The sequence below is a fragment of the Chaetodon trifascialis genome, chromosome 18, assembly GCF_039877785.1.
Source record: "Chaetodon trifascialis isolate fChaTrf1 chromosome 18, fChaTrf1.hap1, whole genome shotgun sequence".
Lineage (NCBI taxonomy): Eukaryota > Metazoa > Chordata > Actinopteri > Chaetodontiformes > Chaetodontidae > Chaetodon > Chaetodon trifascialis.
Window position 1 is genome coordinate 13,919,854 of NC_092073.1, and position 23,673 is coordinate 13,943,526.

Here is a 23,673-nt window from a genome sequence, read left to right on the forward strand (position 1 = left end):
TTTACAAGTTTCTGGGGCACACTTTTTGCGTACAATAACATGTATCATAGGCATTACAAAAAGCCCAATTTATTATTCTGTGTTGAGTGCCCTCTAGTGGTACAAAAACAGAGCTGCAGCAAAATATAACTCATAACATCAGATACAGGCTGGAAAGGGTTAAACTAGCAGACCAGCCACTTAATATTTTCATTTCTTGGTAAACTGCTACATAGTTAGAGTTGGAGAGCCACTCATCCTCCTCAGCTGACTTTATATGCTCTCATCAGAACTCTCCAGCGATCTTTGAGCATGGTGCCAGTGCGTCCCTCAAAGTCATAATCCATTAATATGCGAGACCACTTGCCCTGGCCGTGCTCTTTAACACCTTGCTTCAGGTATTTGTCCAGCTGGGGAGTCCATTTCTTGAGAAGAAAAAAAAAAAAGTACTACATAAACTTCAAGTTTGTATATTTTCAGGGATTCTAACCAAAGCTAAGGATTGATGCTTGATGTATTCACTTGATTTGTGATGAATTAACTGAAGTTAACTGTATGGTTTAACTTACCTGAGGTGCTTTTCTTGATTTTTGATTTTTCTTTGTGGTGTCCACTGACTTCTGGGACGTTATCCGAGATAATTCTGTTGGTGGGACATTTAACATTCTCTTTAGCTTGTGTTCATGCTCAGAAACATGTACCAAATAAAATGTGCTGATGAATATATTTCTACATTTGACAGAAAATGAAATCAAATAAAAAACACAACTTGTTTTTAACAGAAATATCAAAAGCAGAAGAAGAAGAAAAAAAAAAGACTTACCACTCTCTGAAATTCTTCTGATGGCGACAAAAGCCTTCTTGCACGAATCAGGTTTCCATAATTCAGTCATTTTAGTTGGCATTAGTTTCCGTTTTGTTCTGTGGAAGTATAATACAGAGTGACAAAATGATCTGTTACCCCATCTGTCCTCTAGCATTTAGGACTGCCTGCTGGTTTCTAACCAAACAGAGACGGCAAAAAGACACATTTGAAAGCTCATTTCTACTCACCTCAAACATACAGTGTTCTCCTTCTTCCTGTTAAGACATACATGTACAATTCAGTGCAGAACAGAAACAGACAAATGTTCAAAAAATACAACTTGGTGTGTTAAAGGTCATTTCCTACTTTCTATCCTCTGTTGACTCGGTTGTTTCTGACTGAGAGCTGTCCTCTTTCACCGTGTCCTCCACACCCTCCATGCTCTGTGATGACTGGACCACCTTTGTGGCTGCCTGATGGATGGAGAGGCAGACAGACACGCGCACACTAGCATAAATTATGTGACTAAATATTACCATTTCATATACTACCAAAACAATTAACTTTCAGATATTGCTATAATGTGAAAGCAAAATTAACGATGCCTGCAATTACAACACCCTTCAAAGTTTAACCTTGGTCAGCAGCCTCTGTGTAAATCATGCTCAAAACTTTCCTGAATAAGCGACTCTGTTAGACCCTGAGGAGGGCTCTGCTGAATGTAGCAGTTTGCCCTTCCAACTAATTTTGATGACAAATTGTCAATTAACTATGACTGATAATGTCACATCAGCACCTTCAGTTGGTCAAAGCGCCATTACTCAGAGGGACGAGAGCAGAGCCAAGCAGGTCGGCTCACGAGATCAAGAAGATTTATCCGGTGGCAGAATTTGTTTGCTAAACCTTGCTGTTGGCTGGAGCGAAACATTGGAGACCTTATGAATTCGCCGGTTAAATCATGTGTGATGGAAGACTCGTCACCACACAAACAGCTGAGCAGCAAAAACCTAAGTATTTGTTTTCCACTTATTTGGATTAAAGGACAGGCTGGTCTATACATTTTATGAACAATGCTGAACTTGGTGACAAAGTGTTTTGACGCAGGCTGTGACCTACAACATACTGGATCAGGTCCTGTACCTTGAGAAGGAAGTCAGATGAGTTCATCGCCAAGAAGTCTTCCAAGTAAGACTGGACTGTCTCTAGCAGGCGGCTGAAGCTGAAGCTCGTGAAGAACGGGTGGTATGTTTCCCTCTGTTTCACGATTGTCGACAGCTTAACTCCAAAGTTTTGCTAAAAAGTATTCATTGTTGAGCAATAAAATCAATTTAAACCACCAAATATTCCAGCTTTGACGCTGTGCTTTTGAAAAGAAAAGAGATAATGCACACACAGACCTGTGGGAATCCATGGTTATTCTCAAACCACTTGAGGACAGAGGAGGCAGAAGATATTTGGCCTTTCTCCACGCACACAGCCACAGACTAGGAGTAGGGGAAATGCATCAGATACAGAACAGTCAAAATGAGGACAAAGCATCCCTCTGTGACATCAGGACTTTAACTTTGCTAATTCTCTGAACCAGTGATATCAATCCATTAGAGCAAGCAGACTGTCCAGAATTACTTTTAGAATCACACCAGCACACAAATAAAGCCACACTGTGTACATAAATCCTCCCAAATAATACATTATGATTACCTGGACAAGCAAAAGGATGGTAATGTCTTTAAACAGGCTGTCATCCGCCACGGTGTCCTCTAGTTTGGACCAGATTTTGGCAGCAGACATCAGAGGCATCACACGGGCATCCTCTTCAAACTGGACATCTGGGGGAAAAACAGTGTATAATAAGGCAAAAACAGGCTGTAATGCCTTTCATAACAAAACAGCGACTTCATGTCTGTAATACTGCATCTGTGCAGGTTTACTGGAGCATTAAATTGGGATCAATATCAACTGGTAAACATCCTTGGGTATAAACTGTAACCAGAGCCCCAAATAATAAATTTTTCTCATGTAAATTATTCTTCTAAGAAATGTACAGAGTGGCTTGAGGCTTTTGTATGTATTGCATGTATTTTTTTTTTTTGTGTAAATGTCAACGTTTGAAAGACAAATGGCTGTAAAATCCATTATAGTATCTATGGGAATGTATGCTGCAAGTTATACAGCAGGTTTTGACTGCCCTGCAGCACCAACTTTCACTCTAAAGCACCCAAACAGCGTCACTGCTGAGATAATATGTGTAAATGTAGAAAGATGCAAATAAGAGTGAGGCTTACATCCATCTGACTGTACCACTTACCCAATTGCTTTCCGTGTAAGACTCTGGCAAGGAAGGCAATTATCATCATTTTCTCATCATGAAGTGTTCCTCTCAGAGGCCAACCCTGGCACATGGCTAAACAAAAGAAAAATAAACAAATCAAAAAAACATCCCAGTGAATATATAAATATACTTTTATAGTGTCTCTGTGGTTACATTAATGTAACAAATTAGATGTTTCCCATCCTCATTACTGATATGGCGAGTTTTAATCCAGGTATCAGGGGTAAAACGTATGATAATTTGTTCATTATGGCAGTAATAATGATTAACAGAGTTATGTTATTGTAGCTGTGGAACTCACAATTTACACCTGGCCTTATTTCTAATGTCTTTGTATATCATTAGAGTGCAGTGCAAAATTAACTGAGAAAGCTGTTTTGGTTATTAACCGCACGGTATTTACAATTACACTGACCGTTAGCCAACAGGTTACGGTTACAGCGAGGTTGCTTCTGTTTTGTCAGTTTGTGTGCATAAGTGTCATTATATTAATTATTATGAATTCAGGTTAACGAATTTATAAACTTTTAGCGCTACAACCGGTATCTCCAGACCCGATGGAGTTAGCTAAGAAATAACAGCAACATAACGATGTTAATACTTTGTTAGTTGTGAATAACTTACCCTCAAAAGCCGAAAGCGTTTCATTGAATTCGTCAAATTTGTCTTCCTTGAAATGCCGACACAAACTTATAAACAAGAAGTCCAAAGTCCACCTTTTAACGACATCAGTGACATGGGAAAAACTGACACTTTCATCTATATCAGAAGCGCTGTTAATGCTAGTATCCGACTCCATGTTTACATTTACTGTTTGGTAAATCTTTTGAAAATAGTTTCACTTCTTCTTTTTCTTTTTCTTCTTCTTCTTGGGAAATTGTTTGCTTTCCGCGCTCTTTTGTGTTTGTCGGCGTCGCTTGAACTACCTGCAGCGCCCCGTTGTGGTTTGGAGGAGTACCTAAATAACGCCTGCATGCGATATATCAGTGACCAAAAAAACAAAGCAGACAAATAAACCCTGTAATTTTTTTGTTTTTTGACCCGTATCAGAGCAAAGTTGAGTCAACTCTATGGTATTTTCCCCAAAATGTGTTAATGTTTTGGATTGCATTACAGTCAAATATGTGTGTGAAAGCGCAGAATCTAGAACTAAAGTTTTTCCAGGCATGCAGTCCATCCAACGAGCTTAACTTGTTAAACATATTGGGATATGTGCACCCATCAAGAGATATCTGCACCCACTGCACCAGATTGAATAATGTCTCTGGTGTGAAGGCTTACAAAGAAAATGAAAATGAAAATCTACAAACAAGTCATGAAGTTTCAGATGGCACTTTTACAGCATTGGTTTCTCTTATGGGTTGCAAGTTTTGTCTTTTCTTATTCAGAATTTACAGCTACACCAGTGCCAAGTTTTGGACATAACTTACATAACCGACATGAACCTACCTATAATATATTGAAACTTGCTCTGCAAGCGTGCTGTAATTGTAATCCTCCTTATAACAGATACTGTTGTTCTTGTCCCATGTGATGCAATAAATACAGCGATAATAGGCCAGTACACTAGTATAACATATTGTTAGGTTAATATGCATTATTAACTTCTTTAATTGTTTTGCAGTGAATAGGTTCCTCCACTTTTTTCATTTTAAAGACATAACATGACAGGGCTTCTGGTTTGGAGGTTTGGGAGCACTGCTGATGTTCATTATCACTGTTTGGCAGCAGTACACAACAGAAATGTTGATCCATTAGTTGCATCTAACAGAATGTGATACATTTTCCTCCAGTGATGAATCATTTATCAAACTTTCACACTAGAACGCTAAGTTCTCTGCAGTTTTGCATATGAAAAACAACTTTGCATAACTTCTTTCTGCAAAAGCAAAATCAGTTTTAATTGCTGTTATGCATTCATATACTGTATGTATATCATATTATGTAATAATGACCCTTATGTAAAAAAAAAAAAAAAAAAGCACCCGAACAAATGCAGATGTGGCCTAGAAAACAGTATATTTGTAGAGCGGAGGACATCAGCCACACAAACACATGAGTTATATACACATTTATTTGTTATTCTGCATATGCTAATAGACGTAATGGGGAACAATGCTCTACAGAAATGTTGACATACATGTACCATAACAAAGTGTTCTGTGGTCACATAATTGTTTGGACTACTACATGCATACAAAGATGATGCTTTGTACAGAAACAGTCTGCAGCTCAGAATGTGTCTGATGATAATGTTCTCCAAAGCTGAACAGAGAAAAAAAAAATCCCAAAACAAAAAAAAATGTAAGAGGCAGAATACACAGAGAAATAATAAGAAACAATGCTTTATGCATTTCAGGGAGCAAGGTTTGGTAAGCACGCATGAATGACACAGACAACACCCATTCTCTCAGAGAAAATAAAGACACAACCTTTCCACTCTGTACAGTATCACAGATGATAAAGCCATTGTGAGACAGTAAGACAGAGCACAGTCCATTAGCTCTCAGCTCACAGAATTAATTTCAGTATCCACACAAACATCATTCCAAGGGAAAATAGCTGATCAACCCAAATCCCTTGTTTCTCTACCCTACCTGTCAAAATGAAGGATTACTCGAGGATAACACAGAGACATGGTTACGCCAAACAAGGGATGAAGGGGAAAAAAAAACCTTAAATTGAACTTATAGGTACAGAAAAAAAGGGTTCTAACAAGAAGGCTTTCGTCTAACCTTCCTCCATAAAGAAAAAGACAAAACAACCACCACTGACATTTTACTTTGGAGAGTACCAAAGAGTCTGAGTTTCCACTGAGGGATCAATAATTTCACATGAAGGATAATTCCGTGAATCTCTGATTACGGTGTTAAACTATGTCTGTGCATACAGTATGTGTACAGACAAAAGGAAATATGGACCACAACTGTGATGTAACCATTAGGGAGGACCTCATTTCATCTCGCCTCTTAACGCTCAGAGCTTTCCCTTCTGCTAGCCTTCCTTTTAGCCATTGCCTGCTGTTCCTGAGGGCATGCCATGGGGTTAAAGCCTCTGAAGCTGTAGGGATTGGAGCACTCAATGGTGTCAGCATGGGAAATAATCAGATGTATCAGTTCAGTGACAGTAGGGATCTTTTCCTACCTGCCGGTGGTCAGTTGGACACTTCACTCCCCTTCTGTCTACGTCTCAGCTCTTAAACTCTAACAATCAAGCTTCTGTCCCTTTGTTTGTGCTCCTTCCTGCCTCACTGAAGACCGATGGGAGTGGACACTGAATGTGGTACACAGATTACCCAGGAGGAGGGAGAAATATTGCCACTCCTTACTCCAGGAGACAAGACATCAATGTGGATTTGACAACATCACCTTTCAAAAAGTACAGAAGTAACTAGTTGACATTAGCTGTTAAAGAAAAAACAGAGAATCTATCCAATCGGAACATCAGAGAGTTATAGAAAACCTGAGAACTCAATAACATTACTTGTATCTATTACATAAAGACCTGATTTCTCCTATAAAATTAGAATTTTCTGTACAGCGCTATATGAACAAAGCAAAATGACTTGCTGCCTTCTCATAAACAGCAGTGTTATGAAAAGGCATGCATCATTTCAACCACCATATGGCAGGAAATTGTGGTCGTGCTCCATTTTGGTTTAGAAAAAATAGAATCATTCTCAACGTTAATTCACAAAAAACATAAAATCCTTTGTGTGTGGCCATTGAAATTATCTTAATATCTTCCATAGATGTTTGTTAGATTTTAATGTAAATCTAACAGCACTATAAAAGGCCAAAAGTGGTCAATTTAGATCCCTATTCCCACTGATAATCAAATTTGAGGTCCACTGATATTTGGCATTCAGCCATATAACATGAAAAAGTAAAAGTCAAATTCTCATTTGCATTGTTTGTGAGATTCTGGTAGTTGTAATACTGTTTTGCCTCATATTAAAGATATAACATTTGAAAAATACAAGTAATTTCTGCCTGTACACTTACAAATCCCATAGACAGAAAATAAAGTGCCACAATTCTTGGCCTGCATAGATTGCAGTATGCGGTATTGCACATTCCACACCTCTCTGTGAGAACGAGAAAAACAAAACATGATGATAATAATAATAATAATAATAATAAAAAGAAGGAAAACAATAAAACAAACAACAAAGAATTCAACCACGTACTTCATGTCAGTACCATCCTGGTTTGTGTGGCTTTCACAAACGCACTACTAGCACACTCAGCCAAGTGTCATGCTGAAACACTGAACAAATATTCCAGCAATAAAATTGGAATCAAAGGCAACATACAACGGATATTTTCAGTCAGTGTAAAACAAAAGTGAGAAAGAAGAGAAAAACGAAACAAAACAACTCCTTTGGGTTTAAGTTTGACTGAAAATCATTTTGCTCATGGTAAAACATAATAAATTACAGTCCAAGACACTATGGATATACAAAAGAAAGAAAAAAAAGATGCCTTGAACTCATCAGCAGGATTAACTTGCAGTAGTATGGAACAAATGTCAACAACGACATCAGGGCGCTGAGGGAAGGATAATGAACACAACCAGGTAAACAAACAGTAAGGAAAAAAAAAATAAAATCCCATAACTACTGTCAGACTACAGGTTATTACCGTACATGTTACTATGCAGCTGAGATAGATGAAAGCTTGCCAGTGTGCTTGATTTGGTCCATTGATATCACAAGGAATATTGTCTTTTTTTTTCTAACCCTTTAGATCTGCCAAAATATATAATTGTAGTGTAAAGCATATATGTGTATGGATGACCAGATCTACTATACTGAATTAATAAATAGTCTTAAACTTTATGGAATCTCACTTACCTACTGTAGAATTTTTCTACGACCAATCTAGACCTATGTATTTCATATTTTATTCTTAAAACTACTTTTAGATGTATATATCTGAAGTCGTAGAGTAAATAAGATTTATTTTTTGTGATTTGGATGGAATCAAAAGGCTGAACGAGGAATAAAACATCTTGTCCTTACCTCTGAAACCGCATGATAAAATATTTTCAATAGTGGCAGCATCTGATAGCTCCTGTCCTTACCGGTTACATATGCATTTGGCAACCACAGATGTATTTAGAGGATTTAAGGTGTTTTTGTCCTTCTCGCTCACCGTAATTAATTCCATGATTGAATATTGGATGCTCAACTGAAAGTTCAACAGTCGTTATGAAAACCAAACGCAACAATGTCAACGGTACAGTTTCATACACCATTTTTCACATGAAAAAACATTACAGGGTCATCATGGGAACACTTTGCATTTCCACAAAAGGTAATGATATGTTTTTTTATAGGTCGCTACAATGCAACACCCAGTCTGAGGGCTCTAGGTTTCACCCCCCACCCCTCCCTTTTCACATTACAAATATTTGTACCTTCAGGGACAGTTTTCCTTTGCCAGCCTGTGCATTGTCATTGCCTTAGATGTCCTAGTATTTACAGTGGAGCGCTTTCAGCAAACTAAGCACCGTAAAATATCTGTCTTTTTTAAATGCATGCTTTTTACAGTTACGTCCCTCTGTGAATTTCCTTCTTTTGCTAGAAAAAGGAGCCTGTCATTATGTACATTGGGAGGACCAAAGTGTGTACACAGGTTGATGCATTCCCTCTGTTTTTCAAGAGCCTCCTCTCTCTGTTTGTTCCAAAGTCATTCTCAAATCTGCACAAAGCGCTGCAGTTTCTTTTTCAGCAATACACAACAACACAAGTAAAAGGGACTTGTCATGCCATGCAAAAATATCTGTCACTACAACAGCACCCTTGTCTTTTCTTCCCGCTCTCCCACACGCCAGGCTGAGGTTGCAGTGGGTCTATTGTCCCTCAGAGAGCTTCTCTCACAGTCACATGCTGGTTTCACAGGTCGGAGACAGGCTGCCATCCCCAGGTATCAGATGGATATCGGATGTAAACATGTGGTTCTCTACTTTGTGTCCACTTTGGTTGCTGTCAGCCTTGACTTCCTCGCCTGCCCCAACCCCACCTTGGTTGCAATTTTGTGCTGCTGTCTTGGGTGACAAGGGCGCAATGGCTGCGCCCGCCACCTCCATCAGATGTTTCTCCTCGTGGTTCTCTGTGGATTGATCTTCATCGCCGGGTGGGGTGTCTACTACCAGCCTCTTAGGTGACAATGGGCAGGTCTCCTCCTCTGTGATTGGGAGCAGCTCCTCTGAACTGGGGATGAGTGGTGACATCTCTCCCCCGGGGGACTCGTCTTCCAGGATGCTGGAGCTCATGTCTCCAGGAGAGGTAGTGCTGGGCGGTGTTAGTGGGCCTTCAGCAGAGTTGACTTTCAAATCTTTTATTTTAAGAGGTTTATTCCCTCTGAAAGCGCTCTGGATTTTCTCCACAGCACTGTTAAAGCTCTCCCCTTCCTCTATGTGGAGCTCCGATCCGCCGCCTGGGTTGACGGACTCATAGAGGCCATCTTTGAGAATGACGCCAGGAGAGCTGTTTCCATCGCTGTCCCTCAGTTGGCTAAAATCCAGATGGGGTGGTGCCCTTGGGTGTCGATTTTGACAGTGCTCAGCCTCTTCCTCACCTGAGTTGGAGCCTTGTTTCTTAAAGTCTCCTGAGCAGCTCGCAAAGTTCGCTGGTGAGGAGGGCTGGACCTCCTTCATCTCTAGCTCAACTTCCTCTTTTAATGTAAATTCAGGGCTGTGAGATTTCTTAGGTGAGACGGGGGCGGTCATGGTTGTGCTCAGAGTGCTCATGGAGCTTGTGGTGTTGAGGTTAGTGAAGGACTGTGACTTGGTCATCTGGTTATACATCTCCTCCAATTTCTGCACATTAAGGTGCTGTGGGGTCCGGTTTGTCCGCTGGGGACTTCCAGTGGTGGTGATGGTTATACGGTGAGTGGAGCTTTGCAGCAGAGACTCTGGGTTTCTTTTGTCAGGGGACTTCAGGTTAGACTCGGAGCTTGCGTGCCTGGTTGAGCCACCCCAGCGGTTAGGCGACAAATGGTTGTCCAGGGAGGTTTTGTCCTCTCCTTTCTCTACCACCACATCCATCAGTTCCATACTGCGGGCAAAGGCATCTTTTAGGTTCATTGACACAATGCTGCCATTCCTCTTGGCTCTCTCCAATGCCTCCCTCCTCTTGATGGCCTTCTCCTGCCTCTTCTGCTCCTTGTAGAACTCAGAGAAGTTGTTGACAATAATGGGGATGGGCAGAGCGATGACCAACACTCCTGCAATGCAGCAGAGCCCACCCACAATTTTTCCAAGTAAAGTTTGTGGGTAAATGTCACCATAGCCCACTGTAGTCATGGTAATGGTTGCCCACCAGAATGAGGCTGGGATACTGGTGAATTTGGTGGCATCTTCATCTTTCTCAGCAAAGAAGACCAAGCTGGAAAATATCATGATGCCCATTGCAAGAAATAAAATAAGCAGCCCCAGTTCATTGTAGCTCCTTCTCAAAGTAAACCCAAGAGACTGCAGTCCTGTCGAATGCCTGGCCAACTTCAGGATCCTTAATATTCTCATGATCCTAAATATCTGCACCACACGGCGCACATTTTGGAACTGCAGCACACTCTTGTTGGACTCAGTTAGGAAGATCGTGACATAGTAGGGCAGAATGGCCAACAAGTCAATGACATTCAGAGGGCCTTTGAAGAACTTCCACTTATTAGGGGAGGAGAGGAAGCGAAGGAGGTACTCCATGGTGAACCAGGCGATGCACACAGCCTCCACATGGGCCAGCTGGGGGTTGTCATTGGCCTGGCCAAACTCGTCTGTGACCTGGAGCTCTGGTAAGGTGTTGAGAGACAGAGCGATGGTGGATAGGACGATGAACAGGATCGAGATGATGGCTAGAATCTGAAAAGAGAGCACAAAAGGGAATGACAAATGAGTGTGATTCCAAGAAATTCCTTCATGTTCATGTGGAAAATGACTTTCATTGTCATTGTTAATAGCCTGGAACAAGAGGGTAAATATTCAGAATTGATATAAATACATACTACATATGTATGAGTCATTTAACGCTGACTCAATCTTGTGTTGCTCAGTCAATCTATCACTTTGTGTCTGTCAATCATTCATCATAATACGGCTCAGTTGTTTGTGATACATATGGGATACACTGAATAATCATAGGTGTCTGATTTGATTTAGCGACAGAAAAAGATGCATAAATAAAGGCTGAGAGGTGTGGAGTATAAATGATATGAATCTAATAGAGTGCCTGTCTTTGCTTAAAAGGCACTATGGGTGTGTTCTTGAATGAAAATGAGCCCTCATGCATATTAGAAATATAAAGCATGACAGAACTGTTTATAAGGACAAATGAAGGTAGCCCAGCAGTATAAAATGACAAAAGAAAGTACCAAAATGTTCAAATCTTTGAATGAATGCAGCATAGTAGGATAGATTCTTCAACAAGAGTCAAATTTCAATAAGGGGAAATAACTAGGCCAGAAATCTATTTTGGAAATAGATGAGTGTTTGTGTGTGTCTGTGTATGTGGGGGAACCCATCTATAACAGATAAAAGAATAAAAGGATTTTGGCTCCACCTGTTGGCAACAGTCTAAAACTCCCTCCATCTGTCTTGGAATAGAATTTAATGCCTTCAGTAATAAAAGAAATGTAACTGCAAACAAGTTATTGAACACTTTTTGGGGAATCTAAACATCATGCTTTGATATTGTTTCCTGTGCCTTGTGCTCAGTAAGGGGCTGGTTAAGAACATCCTGCATAATCCTGTGAGGTCAGCGCAGCATGGGGCTGACTTTCAACTGTGGCTCTTTACCTTGACCAGGATTTATTGACCTCCATAGATTAAATCTGGCCCGATCTGACTGAGGTTTGGTATATATAAAATGTGAGTGGAAGTGCAGAGTATTCCATGTTTCTCTCATCATTTGTCCCTTTACCCTTCTTCTATAGTACCTCTCCATATGCCTCTGCCTTGCACCAGAGCCAGACACATAACTCCTTACCATGCTCCTGGGATTAGCTGAGGTCCTTTTTCCACAGCTCAACCCAGCGTCTAAACCCACACAGGTGAAAAGTCTCACTATGCTCTACAGTCCTGCAGCATAACCACAACAATCAACTGAAATCCAGTGCATGGAAAAATGTGCATTCTTTTGTGTGAAGTCCTCGATGACCTGAGCTGTACAAAACCTATTAAAATCTAATGAACAAAGATAGAAGAGTTTCAGTCAAATAGGAAAACAAGGCCCCCAGAATACTAATCACAAACCGCATTAACTTGCAGAACGCAATGATAATCTTACATAAATTTACACAGTGCAGTCTGGAGACAGTCACTGCATCTCCCATGAGACTTCCCTAATTTAGCAAATACTGCCGAGCAGTCAATACCATGCAGGGATGGAGTTCAAGGATTTTGCTCAGGGGTCAGCTATTGCCGCAGTCGATCCATTAGCCTTTATAGCTCTGACTTGCTGCCTGACGTGGACAAACTTATATGTATAAAAAATATATTTTAAGAGAGGAAATGCCTCTAGATGAGAAAAAACAGAAAAAAAAGGATAGAGAGGGACCAAAAGAGAGACAAGTGGGTGTCATGGCTCAGCAGAGGAAGTGTTATCACTAAATGAATGCTGGTGCTGATTAGGTTAAACCTATTAGCGGCTAAGTGAGGCAACCTGGGCCTGGCCTGGCACCGAGCTAAAAGACGCAGATTGCTTCCGTACCCCTGAACTTTTTGGCAAGCTCATTCAAGGCTCACCCCCTGGTGCCAAGCCACTCGATCAGAGGACCTTTACTTGTGTTCCTGTTGCTGAACACCTTGGCACCACGTCAGCTCCAAAGATGGAGGAGAAGATTAGAGCACGAGATAGTGATTTTTGCTCAGTTAATAGGTTTATTGATGCTTGAGAAACTGTTTTTTTCAGATTCAGTAAAAGAATATATGTAATTTATGACAATACAAGCAAAAGGTCACTTGTTCCTTTGAGGTCATCTTGTTCTTTATTTAGATTAACATTTACTGAGACAGTTAATCTTGTCCTGTTCTGTGCTTTGGAGCAAGTGAGCCCTTTTAAAAAACTGCACAATGGACAGCTGAGCAAATGGACTCATGGGCATACACACAAACACAGGGAGAGAAAGTGATTAATGTTTTCACTGACCCACACCCATGCCTACCTACACACCCATGCACCCTTTACTCATGGATAGCAGCAAATGGCGTTTGAGTGTGAGGATGAGCAATCCTAAGGTGGCTTGCATTAACCTACTGTAATTGAGTGGGAGTAGTTAAGAAGATCAATTACTTGGACTCAGTCTTCCCTGCCCCTGATTTGCATGTGTGGTGGCATTAAGTATAGCTTCAAATGCCGGGAGTGGTGGATTAAAAGACGGAAACAAGCACAGCCAGGCTAGTCGACCTGGAAGTGACCCAGTGGAGGAAGGCTAGCTTAGCTTTCTGGACTGAACACTGAACTAGACACTTTCAAATCTCGGGAGCATTTCTTTTAACAGGGGTTCAAAGGTATAATGGCTGGGAATAAAATGTCATTAGAACACAGCATTTTACTGAACTAATCAATTATTCCTGACAACAAATCTGCCTGCATTAGACCTACAGTACAGTCAATCCACTAGAAGTGTGTAGCAGCGCATTAATCTGCCTCGATCCTGTATTTTCTTAATTTCATCCTATTTTTCTGTGGCTGGGACGACTCTGGGCTGCAACCTGTGGACAGTCGGTGTTTAGCCCCCACCCAGTAACAGCTCATGGGAGAGATCGGGACTTTATAAAAAGGTAGCGAGCAGGTGCCAGACAACAAGCAGCACACATGAAGAGGAAGCTATATGGTGGACAAAGCACTGAAAAGTAACCACCAATTTCTGCATGGTAAACTTTTAATAGCTACATTGAAAAGCAATTTTAAAGACACGTGACTAAAAAGTGCTAAATTTGATTATAAAAAGTTACATTCAATGCAACCAAATGAAAGCTGTCACAAGCAAGACATGATTTGTATTTAAAAATTGCCTGATGACACAGGTTTTACTGTATGTAAGCCCTTTCTCTCACATCCATCTCTCCGTCTCCCTGTTCCTGTGACCTGAGTTCATGGTCATGCCAGTCATGAGACCTGATTGGCTTAGACGGGGGGGTTAAAGTCTTCAGTGATTAGGTGATGTGTGACTTGCTTTACTTGTCCGCGGCTATTCTAGCTCTTTTACTCTCCTTCCTCCGATTCTGCTGCTTAGCATGACTGTACTGGAAAAAAAAAACTGCTTCGCTTTGAGGTTTATAATGAGATGGGAGACAGATGGAGGGAGGAAATTATTAAGTGTCACATGACTTTTATTTTTATACAATACTCTGAGGATTTCCCCCGGATACTTTGGTCTTTACTCCTGAGCACATTACAAAACACATCATGAAAAAATAAATCACTTGATGGTTGTCCTCTCAAAAACAAAAAGCCAGCTGGCTCAACTCCTCAAGGGACAGATTAAAATATAGTGCCAGAGACAGTGTGGGCAGCAGTTTAGGAGAATATATTTTGTGCATCAGGGGAGTGAGCTTTAGCCACTGACACCCACCATCACAATTTTGATTCCACAGCTCCTTTAAGGTGGTATTAGAGCCTATGGGAGCAGGATGAGTGGAGTTGATCCAGAGGGGAAAACACACAGGAGCCACTGAGTGAAGAGCTCTCTTGAGCCTCTCCTCTGAGCCTCTCTCGATTTCCATCTTCAGCCACCTGTCATCTCAACCACTACTCTTAAAATTGCAAGAACCACCTTTCCACATCCACTTTCAAGCTCCTACAGGAAGCAGTCAATAGGCCCACTAACTCCTTTAAATGCCCTGTCATCAGTGACAGCCCTGTGGTCACATAGTTACACCCTGCTTCACCCCCCCCGCCTGCATTCCCCATCATTCCTTAGCTTGAGGGAGGAAAGATGCTGCGGGGAAGAAAAATAACCTGTGCCACACCAGCGACCCATCTACCAGCTTGGGGGAGGCTATCGATTGTGTACACATCACATTATGGACACTGAGCCAGGCCCAGCGAGTTCCTATTGATCTCCTTGCTCGAAGCTCTTATGGACCATGATCCACCTCTGAGGTCCCCGCTGACCCTCCCTCCCTCCGCTTGTGTCATCAATTTGAGCTGGATAAATTGAGCCATTCCTCAGGTATGATAATTTTTTGCTGCAGAATCAATCCAGGCGATTATGGCTATGGTAATGTGGATTGATCCCAGGACTTGTGCGCGATTTCATCTTCTCAGACTACATCTCTTCCAGTGTGTTGACCCTGTCGAAGCATGCACGAGTCTTGGTGTCACATGACTGCACATTGCTTTGTGCATACATTAAAACCAAGTGGAATTTATAACAGCAACTTAATAAATTACCATACTAAGTTCATATGTAACAGTTCATTATTCATTCCAACGCTCCACATGCTGGAAATAGGTTTAGGAGGACCCAAATGGCAAGGTTTGACCCCTAAATGTGCACAAATTTGGTTAGCGAGCCATTACCAACTATTAATGATGGCACTGAGCAAATATGGCATTGTTAAAGAACCTGGCACACATACTTAAAGAGAGATTTATAAGGCATGGGTAGCGCTGGTATGACTTATAATACATGCACCCTTAGAGAGATTCAACATTAATCAACAAAGCAGGAGACATCTTCCCTCCCACTCAGTCAGGATTCTGCTGGTTAAGCGCCTTTTCCAATGGCCAGTTTCCAAAGAGTTCACAGAGAGAGAAAAAGCAGAGGGGGAATGTGATATTTGGTGGCCGTCCACTGTTTTGTCCCACAGCTCCTCCAAGGTTCAGTGAGGTTTGGAGAAATGCCACAGTCATTAGGATTTCAAGTGAATTCCCTGAAACTGGCAGAAAATGTGTGTAACCAATGTACCAAAATTTTCTTTACAACTTTGCAACAAAACCAGATAAAGAAACCACTCCAGTGTCCATCTGGCTAACTATTTTTGGCAGCTCCAGTGGGAGTTTAGTGCATAATGATGAAGGCTTATTATTTCAAGAAAAACTATTGAGCTGTTCACATATCTCTGACAGCTCTCAGTGCAGTCAATAATTGCAGTGGATATAACCCATTTGTCTTGGCATAACGCAACATCACCATGCTGTGTCACTTACAATTTAATTTGTCATCAGTCATCTCGGCTATATTATGTGTCCCTCTGTGCTTGGCAACCTTTATGAGGAGTATTGGCATGATGTGATTAAAGTGACAATTTCAGGGTCAATCTCAGTGTGGTGCTTTACAAGCGGGAGGCAAACTTTCCATGTAAATGATTTTTCTTGCTGTTTTTCTTTTTTTCTGTAAGGCACAAAACATCCATAAGAGGTACAGAACCGTCACGTTCAGATTATCCTTGCTGGAGGCACGCAACAGCAGGGATGCCGAGCGTTTCAGTCAATGTTGATGCTGAGGATGAGAGGCTCCCACAGCAGCACAAAAATTGGTTATGGGCTGACAATATTTGATAGAAATCAATAACCAATCCTCATCAGCTTGTAGGCAACCCACAACCACTGCCTCTAAAGCAAAGAAGCACAGGAGAGAAAACAGAGGAACAACCAATAAATAAATAAAGAAATAAAATTCTGGATGACCCTTCTACATAACTGAGGTATGTCCCTCCACCAACCACACATTCTTCCCTCTGGTGGAGTGTATTCCCTAAGTAGTTACTGTACTATGCTTCCTTTGAACTCTTCACCTAACTTCACTGTTTCATCTCATCCTTGTAAACACTTTGGCTGTGTGCTTTTCACTCTCCCTTCCACTTCCTTTCCAGGCTTTATTTATGCTGGAGTGATATTTGTTTCTGTGTTACCTTGTGTTCTTTCTTTTTTTTTTGTGGAACCAGGGAAGAAAGTGGGCTAGTATGAAATATTTATGGAGTGCGTCCGTCCATTGGGCCAGTAGTGGCACAAACACGCCTGCACAGAACCGGCAACACAGCTGTGTGTGTCAGCATGTGGTGCTCCTTTACAGCTCGATGAGTGATGCAACCGTGATTAGCAGATTGAAATATCATAGATATAAAATTAGACATTAGCGAACACATTGTACTGACAATTCCCCCTTTGCTTTTTGTTCAAACGATGTCCCTTTAAGACTGTTGCTATTTCACTGTAATGATAACACTGGGAGGGAAAAGTGCCAGTGTATGAATCCCTATGAGTCATGAGAGTTGGCAAACAGCACAGAGAAGAATCTGACTTCTTCAATTAAGCTGCAGTCTCACTGTGGCGGTATGAAGGAAACAGCAAACCAGGAATGATGAATTTTCCAAACTGAAGCTATGGTCACGCGGGACTAAAGTACATGTGAATGCAAAGTTGAAAAGTACAGATTTTCCACCTTTGCTTTCTGCCCTGTCAGATAAACACAAACTGAATGTTGAGTCTAGCAGAAGCAAAGGTGGGCAACCATCTATATACGGTGGGTTCATAGTACACATTGTTAATAACTGATTCATTTCTAAAATACTCAAAATATCGAGTCAAACAATATAATTAGATGATTTCTTTTTTTAAGTTGACAAACGTTGTCTCCATCTATATCAATAAACAGGTAGGCCAGTCACAGGTGAGTGGCATCCAGCAATGCTGACCGGTGTTGCTTTTTGTTAGGACACAATGCAGCACAGCACAACAGCACTCAGGTAAACTTAAATATTTATGAGCGAGCTGCCACACAATGAATTCACCATCACACTCGTTGCAGCAATGCTTCAAATGCTAATCTGGACATCACAAGCCAGCAAGGCCATTTCTGTAGGCTCCTCAACCTTGAGAGAAATTCTGCAACTCTCCTTCTCAATCAAGCGTATTGACAAATTTATTTTAAGCTCTGATAGGATCCTTGAACCATCCGCTGACTGAAATAGATACCGAATGCTTGGTCCACTCTACTGTATATCCTGTAACATAGCCCTCTCACTCTCATATCAGATTTCTACACCCAGTAGTCTTCAGGAGAGATATGATTGCAGTTCAACAATACCTCATCAGTGTATTAAAAAAAGATTTCCCACAGTGTGCTGATGCTATTTCCGTGGACAGCTCAGCAGTTTTGTGAATTAAGCGTTGGACGTAAAAGTGGTTCCTGCTGAGACCAAGCCTCCCAGGAAGGGCAGCGGGGAAAGTCATGCACAGTGCGACACAAAGCGTTTAATACGAAGAATAAACTGAGAGTTAGGACAATGTCTTGATTAGCATTAGTGAGATCATCACTTTTCACTTTTGACCAACTTCTAATCGCGCCAATCTTTGTCACTCTCTTTATCTGGCTCTCTCTGTCCGTCCTGCGTAATCTGTCCATCACTACTGCCCTCTTAGCCACCTTGCAGGCAATCATGGCTTGTGACTTTCACAAAACAAATGTCAGGAAAACAGAGAGAGAGAGAGAGAGAGAGAGAGAGAGAGAGAGAGAGAGAGAGAGACAGAGAAACAGAGAGACAGACAGAGAGAGAGACAGAGAGACAGACAGACAGAGAGAGACAGAGAGAGAGAGAGAGAGAGAGAGAGAGAGAGAGAGACAGACAGACAGAGAGATAGACAGAGAGAGACAGAGAGAGTGTGAATGGGCTTTTGCAGGAGAGAGCAGGCTGTACTAACCAAGAGGCAAAGCTGCATTTCCTATAACACCGTTGAAATTACCAAGATATGGGAGCAAAATTAATTTGTGAAGTAAAACTAATTTATAAGCTTAAAACCTGCAGTAATAAACAGAAGCCACTACTCCTAGCGGGAGAAAATCCAATAAAAACTAATTCTTCTAGCAGTAAAATATGTAAGAACTTGCCCTGAGCTATGAAACAGCGAGAGCTGAAGGTTTGCTTGTTTCTCTGCCTTTGCTTTCTGTAAAGATTACTTTGTTGCTGTGAAACTGCTTCAGTGATGTCTTACCCTGACGATAAACCCTTCTGTTGATGATCTGGAGATATATGTCTATATATTTAATTTAGAAGCCAATTTAAACAATGTCCTTCATCCACGTCCTTTCCCTGGCAGGAGAGATGGTGGTGGACATGGAAAAAAAAGCTTGTATGCATGTGCCTATGTTTGTGTGCGGGCACTGCATTGTGTGTGTGTGTGTGCAAGTGTTCTACATGTGTGTGCATTTCTGGAGAGAACAAGCCTTCGGCCTTCATGCCGTGACAGCATTATTAACCTATATGCCTCTGACATCCCCCCTCCCCGAGAGAGCAGAACAGCAGGCACACCAGAGATACAGCCAGTACCCTCTACAGCACTCACACACACTGATGCACATGTACATGCACATGAGGGCATATAGCATATGAGCAAATTATTCATCTAAACACAGGCTTGTTATAGCTGCCTCTGCAAAAGGGGCATCTTTTAAAACGGAACAAAAGACATAATATCACAGGACAACATCCTAATTGCAATAGATAACTTTCTTATGTTTTCTGGAATTTTCAGCTGAGCAGCTTTATGTTCCCGCTGGGGTGTGTGCCTTCATGTGTGACAGAGAAAGAGCACCGGAGAGAGCAGTCAACAGGGCTAAGTGTAATTATCGCTAAGTGTGCTAGCCTCTGCGCCTGAGTAGCGATCGCTGTTTTAATCACTCGGCCAGGGCCCCCGTAATCAACACTTCCTTGAGCCACAGACCAAAGGATGGTAGGAGAAACAAACATGCAGCCCAGACCCTGTAACAGTTAATATTCATGATGCTCTGACTGCTGCAAATAACTCGGGCTTGCTCCAGCGCCTGCCTGTACGTATGCAGATAACAACACGGGAAGGATCTTTTACAAGCTCCCTGCTCCTCTCTCCTCCAGAGTCTCCTGATAACATCATCCAGCTTGGAGGCTGAAGGAGGATGGGAAGTTGGGGTGGTAAGTGCTTAAAAGGCATCTGTGTGTGTGTGTGTGTGTGTGTGTGTGTGTGTGTGTGTGTGTGTGTGTGTGTGTGTGTGTGCGTTTGTGTGTGGTGTTTTCCAGAAATTTTCTCAGAATAAGAATTACTCTCCCGTCACCTCTCCTGGGCGTTTTTCCTTCACAGATAAGACTGGGAAAACCTCACAGGAAAAACGCTCCTCTACACCTCCTACACACATATGCACACGCACCCCCCCCCCCCCCAACCTGCCTCTTGCTCTCTCACAATCCTTTTTTCTCTCTTTCCCAAACACACACTGTCACACTAAAACACACACTGTCACATTCAGCTGCACTCTGCAGGCTCCTATAGCTCCCGGCACTACACCCTCACATGAAAAAGAGAATCCCCCCGCCTCTCTCTCTCTCTCCTCCTCTTCCTCCTCCTCCTCCTCCCCTCTCCTCTCGTACCTCTATCTGTTATCCTCAATGACTACGCGTCACCTTGCTGTCTGAGTCAAACTCTGTAACCATGGAGATGTCTCCCAGCACTACTCGCGCAAGCCAAGCAGCTTTGTGACTTAAACATTGTTTTTTCTCTCTCTGTGATGCAGAGCCTTTGCCATTCAGCTGAGTGATCTGCAGAAGCCCCAGTGAGCAGCGGGATGACGGAGACAGATCTCAGGGTAAAGAGAGGTTACACTGGAATTCAAAGCCAAAACCTGTCAGCCTCATTGAGTGCCATCATGAATTCCAACAATGTGAGATAACATTTGAAGTTGAGGGGGAGCTTTTGTTTAAAATGGCTTACGAGTTTAGGATGTTGCAGAGTGAACTGAACCCGAACACTTGGGAGTGCTCCACTGGTTCTCTGACCTCGGGTAAATTAGAGGGGTCACTGTTGGGTTGAAGGTTGGACACACAGTGCCTGCACCCACAAGAGGGAGCTCCTCTTCCCTCTGGAGCTCAATTCAACGAGTCAAAATGCCTTTTTGTGACTTTTCTCCCTTTTTTTGCGAGGAGGTCATTTGGAGGTGGAGAGAAAACTCCAGCTCCTGAGTTTTGATACGTTAAGGAGGGGTTGAGATAATCCCTTGGCTATTCCCTCTATCCTTCAAGCAGAGAATCAAAATCAGACTTTTTTTCTCTCTCTCTCTCTCTCTCTCTCTCTCTCTCTCTCTCTCTCTCTCTCTCTCTCTCTTCTCTCTCTCTCTCTCCTTTTCTGTCTCTCATTTGGGATTGCAGAAAGACTAGTGGTCACCGAGGAGTCAGCTAATCCTAATCAAGTAGGAAGAATAAAGCTCAACCCCGAACGGCACTCCCCTTCATTTATATTCCCCATGACACCAGCATCCACCATCACCTCCGACACCATCGCTGCAAAACGTGAACTGTTTGACTGTTGGTTTCAGATGTGCACATCGTGTCAGTCTCAGTTGTGCCTCTCACAAAGTATCTTTCAAGTTATGTGCTAGTGGTGCAAAACTCTATCGCAGCTTAGCTGATTGTTATTCAGCTTCGCTTCCAAGTCAGACTTGTGCCTCCATCATTTTCTATCTTAAACACAACTCACACAAATATAACAAAATCACACACATACCCACACACTCTCATACTTTTCTTGCATTCGCTGATTTTTTTAAAATATCTTTTTCTGTCTGTCTTCTGGGAGACTGGGGTGAAAATGAACCAAACCCTGTTTACCAAGAGAAACACGGCAAATTGACAACATGGTTTCTAATGAGATTCACCCTGATGATGTTTGCATGAATATATTCATGAGTGACACGGAGGAGATACAAGATGGGCACAAGAGCAGCCAAGTCAGTGAATAAGTTAAATGAGGAGAAGAGTGAAACAACAGACCAACAAACAAAGAGGAAGCCAAAGAGAAAAACAAATTAAGAAATACAAAAAACATAAAAGTGCATGTGGATTGAGATTTCAGAGCCTCCCCATGACTAAGGAGTCTTATTTTAATACTCATTTCCCTTTGGTCCTCCTCATCCCAATTACCAAACAACACCTTGACATTGCCGTCTGCTCATGGGGAAAGAGAGAGGCTTAGCGACCATGGTGTCAACAACATATTGACGCTTGTCTCCGTAACCATAGACACTTGTGAATGGATTCTCATGTGTGAAAGGCAGCAGTCATCACAGGAAAAAAAAACAAAACACACTGTATCACTTAAAGGGATTTTGTGCCCATCAAGGATTTGGATATCTTATTTTACCACTGAAGCTCGATAAAACCCACTTCTGTGCTCAGATACAGTTTTAATAAAGCCGTGGATCAGCTGAGCGATTTCAGCAATTATCTTGGCTGGGGCAACCCCTTCCGCAGAAGAACACATGCTGCGCTCTCCCTCGCAATGTGCCATGATGTTTACTTCAGTAATGACTCACGCTGGATCATACTCAGTGGTCGTCGGCAACAAAAGGACAGCCGACAGTCCACAATAGAAATGGGACTTCGGGACAAAAAAGCCGTATGAATGACTGAGCAATTGAGCTGAGTGCTGCTTCACGGCAGAGGCAAGCAGGGAGCGCTGATAAGGGAGCTGTAATAACAGCCAGAATTTCACAGCCTTTGTTCCACAGCAAATGAGAGTGATGATCACCAGGCTTGGGAGCGGCACTGGGTGACTGTTTCCATGGCGTTCGAATGAGGTGTGTGTGTGTGTGTGTGTGTGTGTGTGTGTGTGTTCATCTGAGTGGGTGGCTGTATTGTGTGTAGGTTGGGGTGGAGGCTAGGGTATTATTGATAGGTTGCCTGTCCTTGAGAAGGCCAGATTGGGACGCCCCCACTCTTCACGGGAGATTTCCTTTAATTAATCCAAATGAGGACACACTTGCACACATGCTCACACAAAGACACACACACTCACAGATGACTGCATGCAAGCGTCAGCGCGGTAGTGTGGGAGAGGATGAAAATGTAGGAATGTGTCTGCGAATTTTACAGATGTTCTATGAAAAGTCGCATGATAAAATGAATTAGCAAATATGTTAGGACTAGGAGTTTATAGCTACGTTAGCAGCTTTGTGAGGCACAGTGGTGCTTTGAACTAATGAGCATGCTGAACATGCTCTAATGGCAATGCTAACATGCTGATGTTCACCAGGTAATGTTTACCAGGTTCACCATCTTAGCTTAGTGTTTGAGCAAGCTGACATTTGCTAATTAGCAATAAACACAAAGTACAACTGCTGTCAAAAAATAAAATAAATAAATAAAATAAAATTCACTGGTCACCATTTTCTACCATCTGCACATCTGTCTTGTGCAGATGACATCTGTGTTGTGTCTCAATCATCGCTACTCCCACTGCAACAAGGCCCCAGAGAGTTGGTAAAGTTCACCTTCTGTTAAATGCTATCAAGTGCTGTTCAATAAAAGTCATAAAACATACTCGCAGCACTCGTCTGAGAGAACCTAACATGACAGTTTGTCAGAAGTGGAGCTAAACTGTGAGTGATCAAAGCCCTTTGTAGGACAGGTGTTATCAAAGCCGGGCGCAGGAACAGCTAACCTTATCGTTAACTCTATGGGTATTACCACATAAGAGAAGTGTGTCCGCTATAAGCACTCCAACTGTTTATTCTTCAGTCTTTTATGTTTGTGAATCATTTATTCAATTTACCTCTAGATATCACAGGTACACAAGCCTAGA

At 42.0% G+C, this 23,673-nt stretch overlaps 2 protein-coding genes across 2 annotated transcripts in view; both read right to left on the reverse strand.

Moving 5' to 3' along the window:
- Window positions 1–26: 26 nt before the first annotated feature.
- On the reverse strand, window positions 27–3,915 carry terf1 (telomeric repeat binding factor (NIMA-interacting) 1). Its single transcript, XM_070986417.1, has 10 exons — window positions 3,741–3,915; window positions 3,093–3,188; window positions 2,486–2,613; window positions 2,182–2,268; window positions 1,925–2,077; window positions 1,151–1,257; window positions 1,033–1,059; window positions 803–900; window positions 549–622; window positions 27–404 (listed from the first exon to the last, which is right to left on the reverse strand). The coding sequence occupies exons 1-10, from the start codon at window positions 3,913–3,915 to the stop codon at window positions 243–245; spliced, it is 1,107 nt and encodes a 368-aa protein (XP_070842518.1). The 3' UTR covers window positions 27–242.
- A 1,257-nt stretch (window positions 3,916–5,172) lies between these two features.
- Window positions 5,173–23,673, reverse strand: part of LOC139346491 (potassium voltage-gated channel subfamily B member 2-like) — an 80,627-nt gene continuing 62,126 nt past the window's right edge. The window contains exon 3 of the mRNA XM_070985544.1: window positions 5,173–10,982. Coding sequence (XP_070841645.1) covers window positions 9,003–10,982 — 1,980 coding nt within the window. The 3' untranslated portion in view covers window positions 5,173–9,002. The remainder of the gene's footprint in view (window positions 10,983–23,673) is intronic.

Bases quoted from the DNA above. Each gene is read 5' to 3' on its own strand.
- terf1 (XM_070986417.1), bottom strand. From the start codon at position 3,915: ATGGAGTCGGATACTAGCATTAACAGCGCTTCTGATATAGATGAAAGT. The intron at 3,189-3,740 runs GTAAGTTATTCA...TCTTTTGTTTAG, and splicing joins AACGCTTTCGGCTTTTGAGG to CCATGTGCCAGGGTTGGCCT. The intron at 2,078-2,181 runs GTCTGTGTGTGC...AATACTTTTTAG, and splicing joins ATAACCATGGATTCCCACAG to CAAAACTTTGGAGTTAAGCT.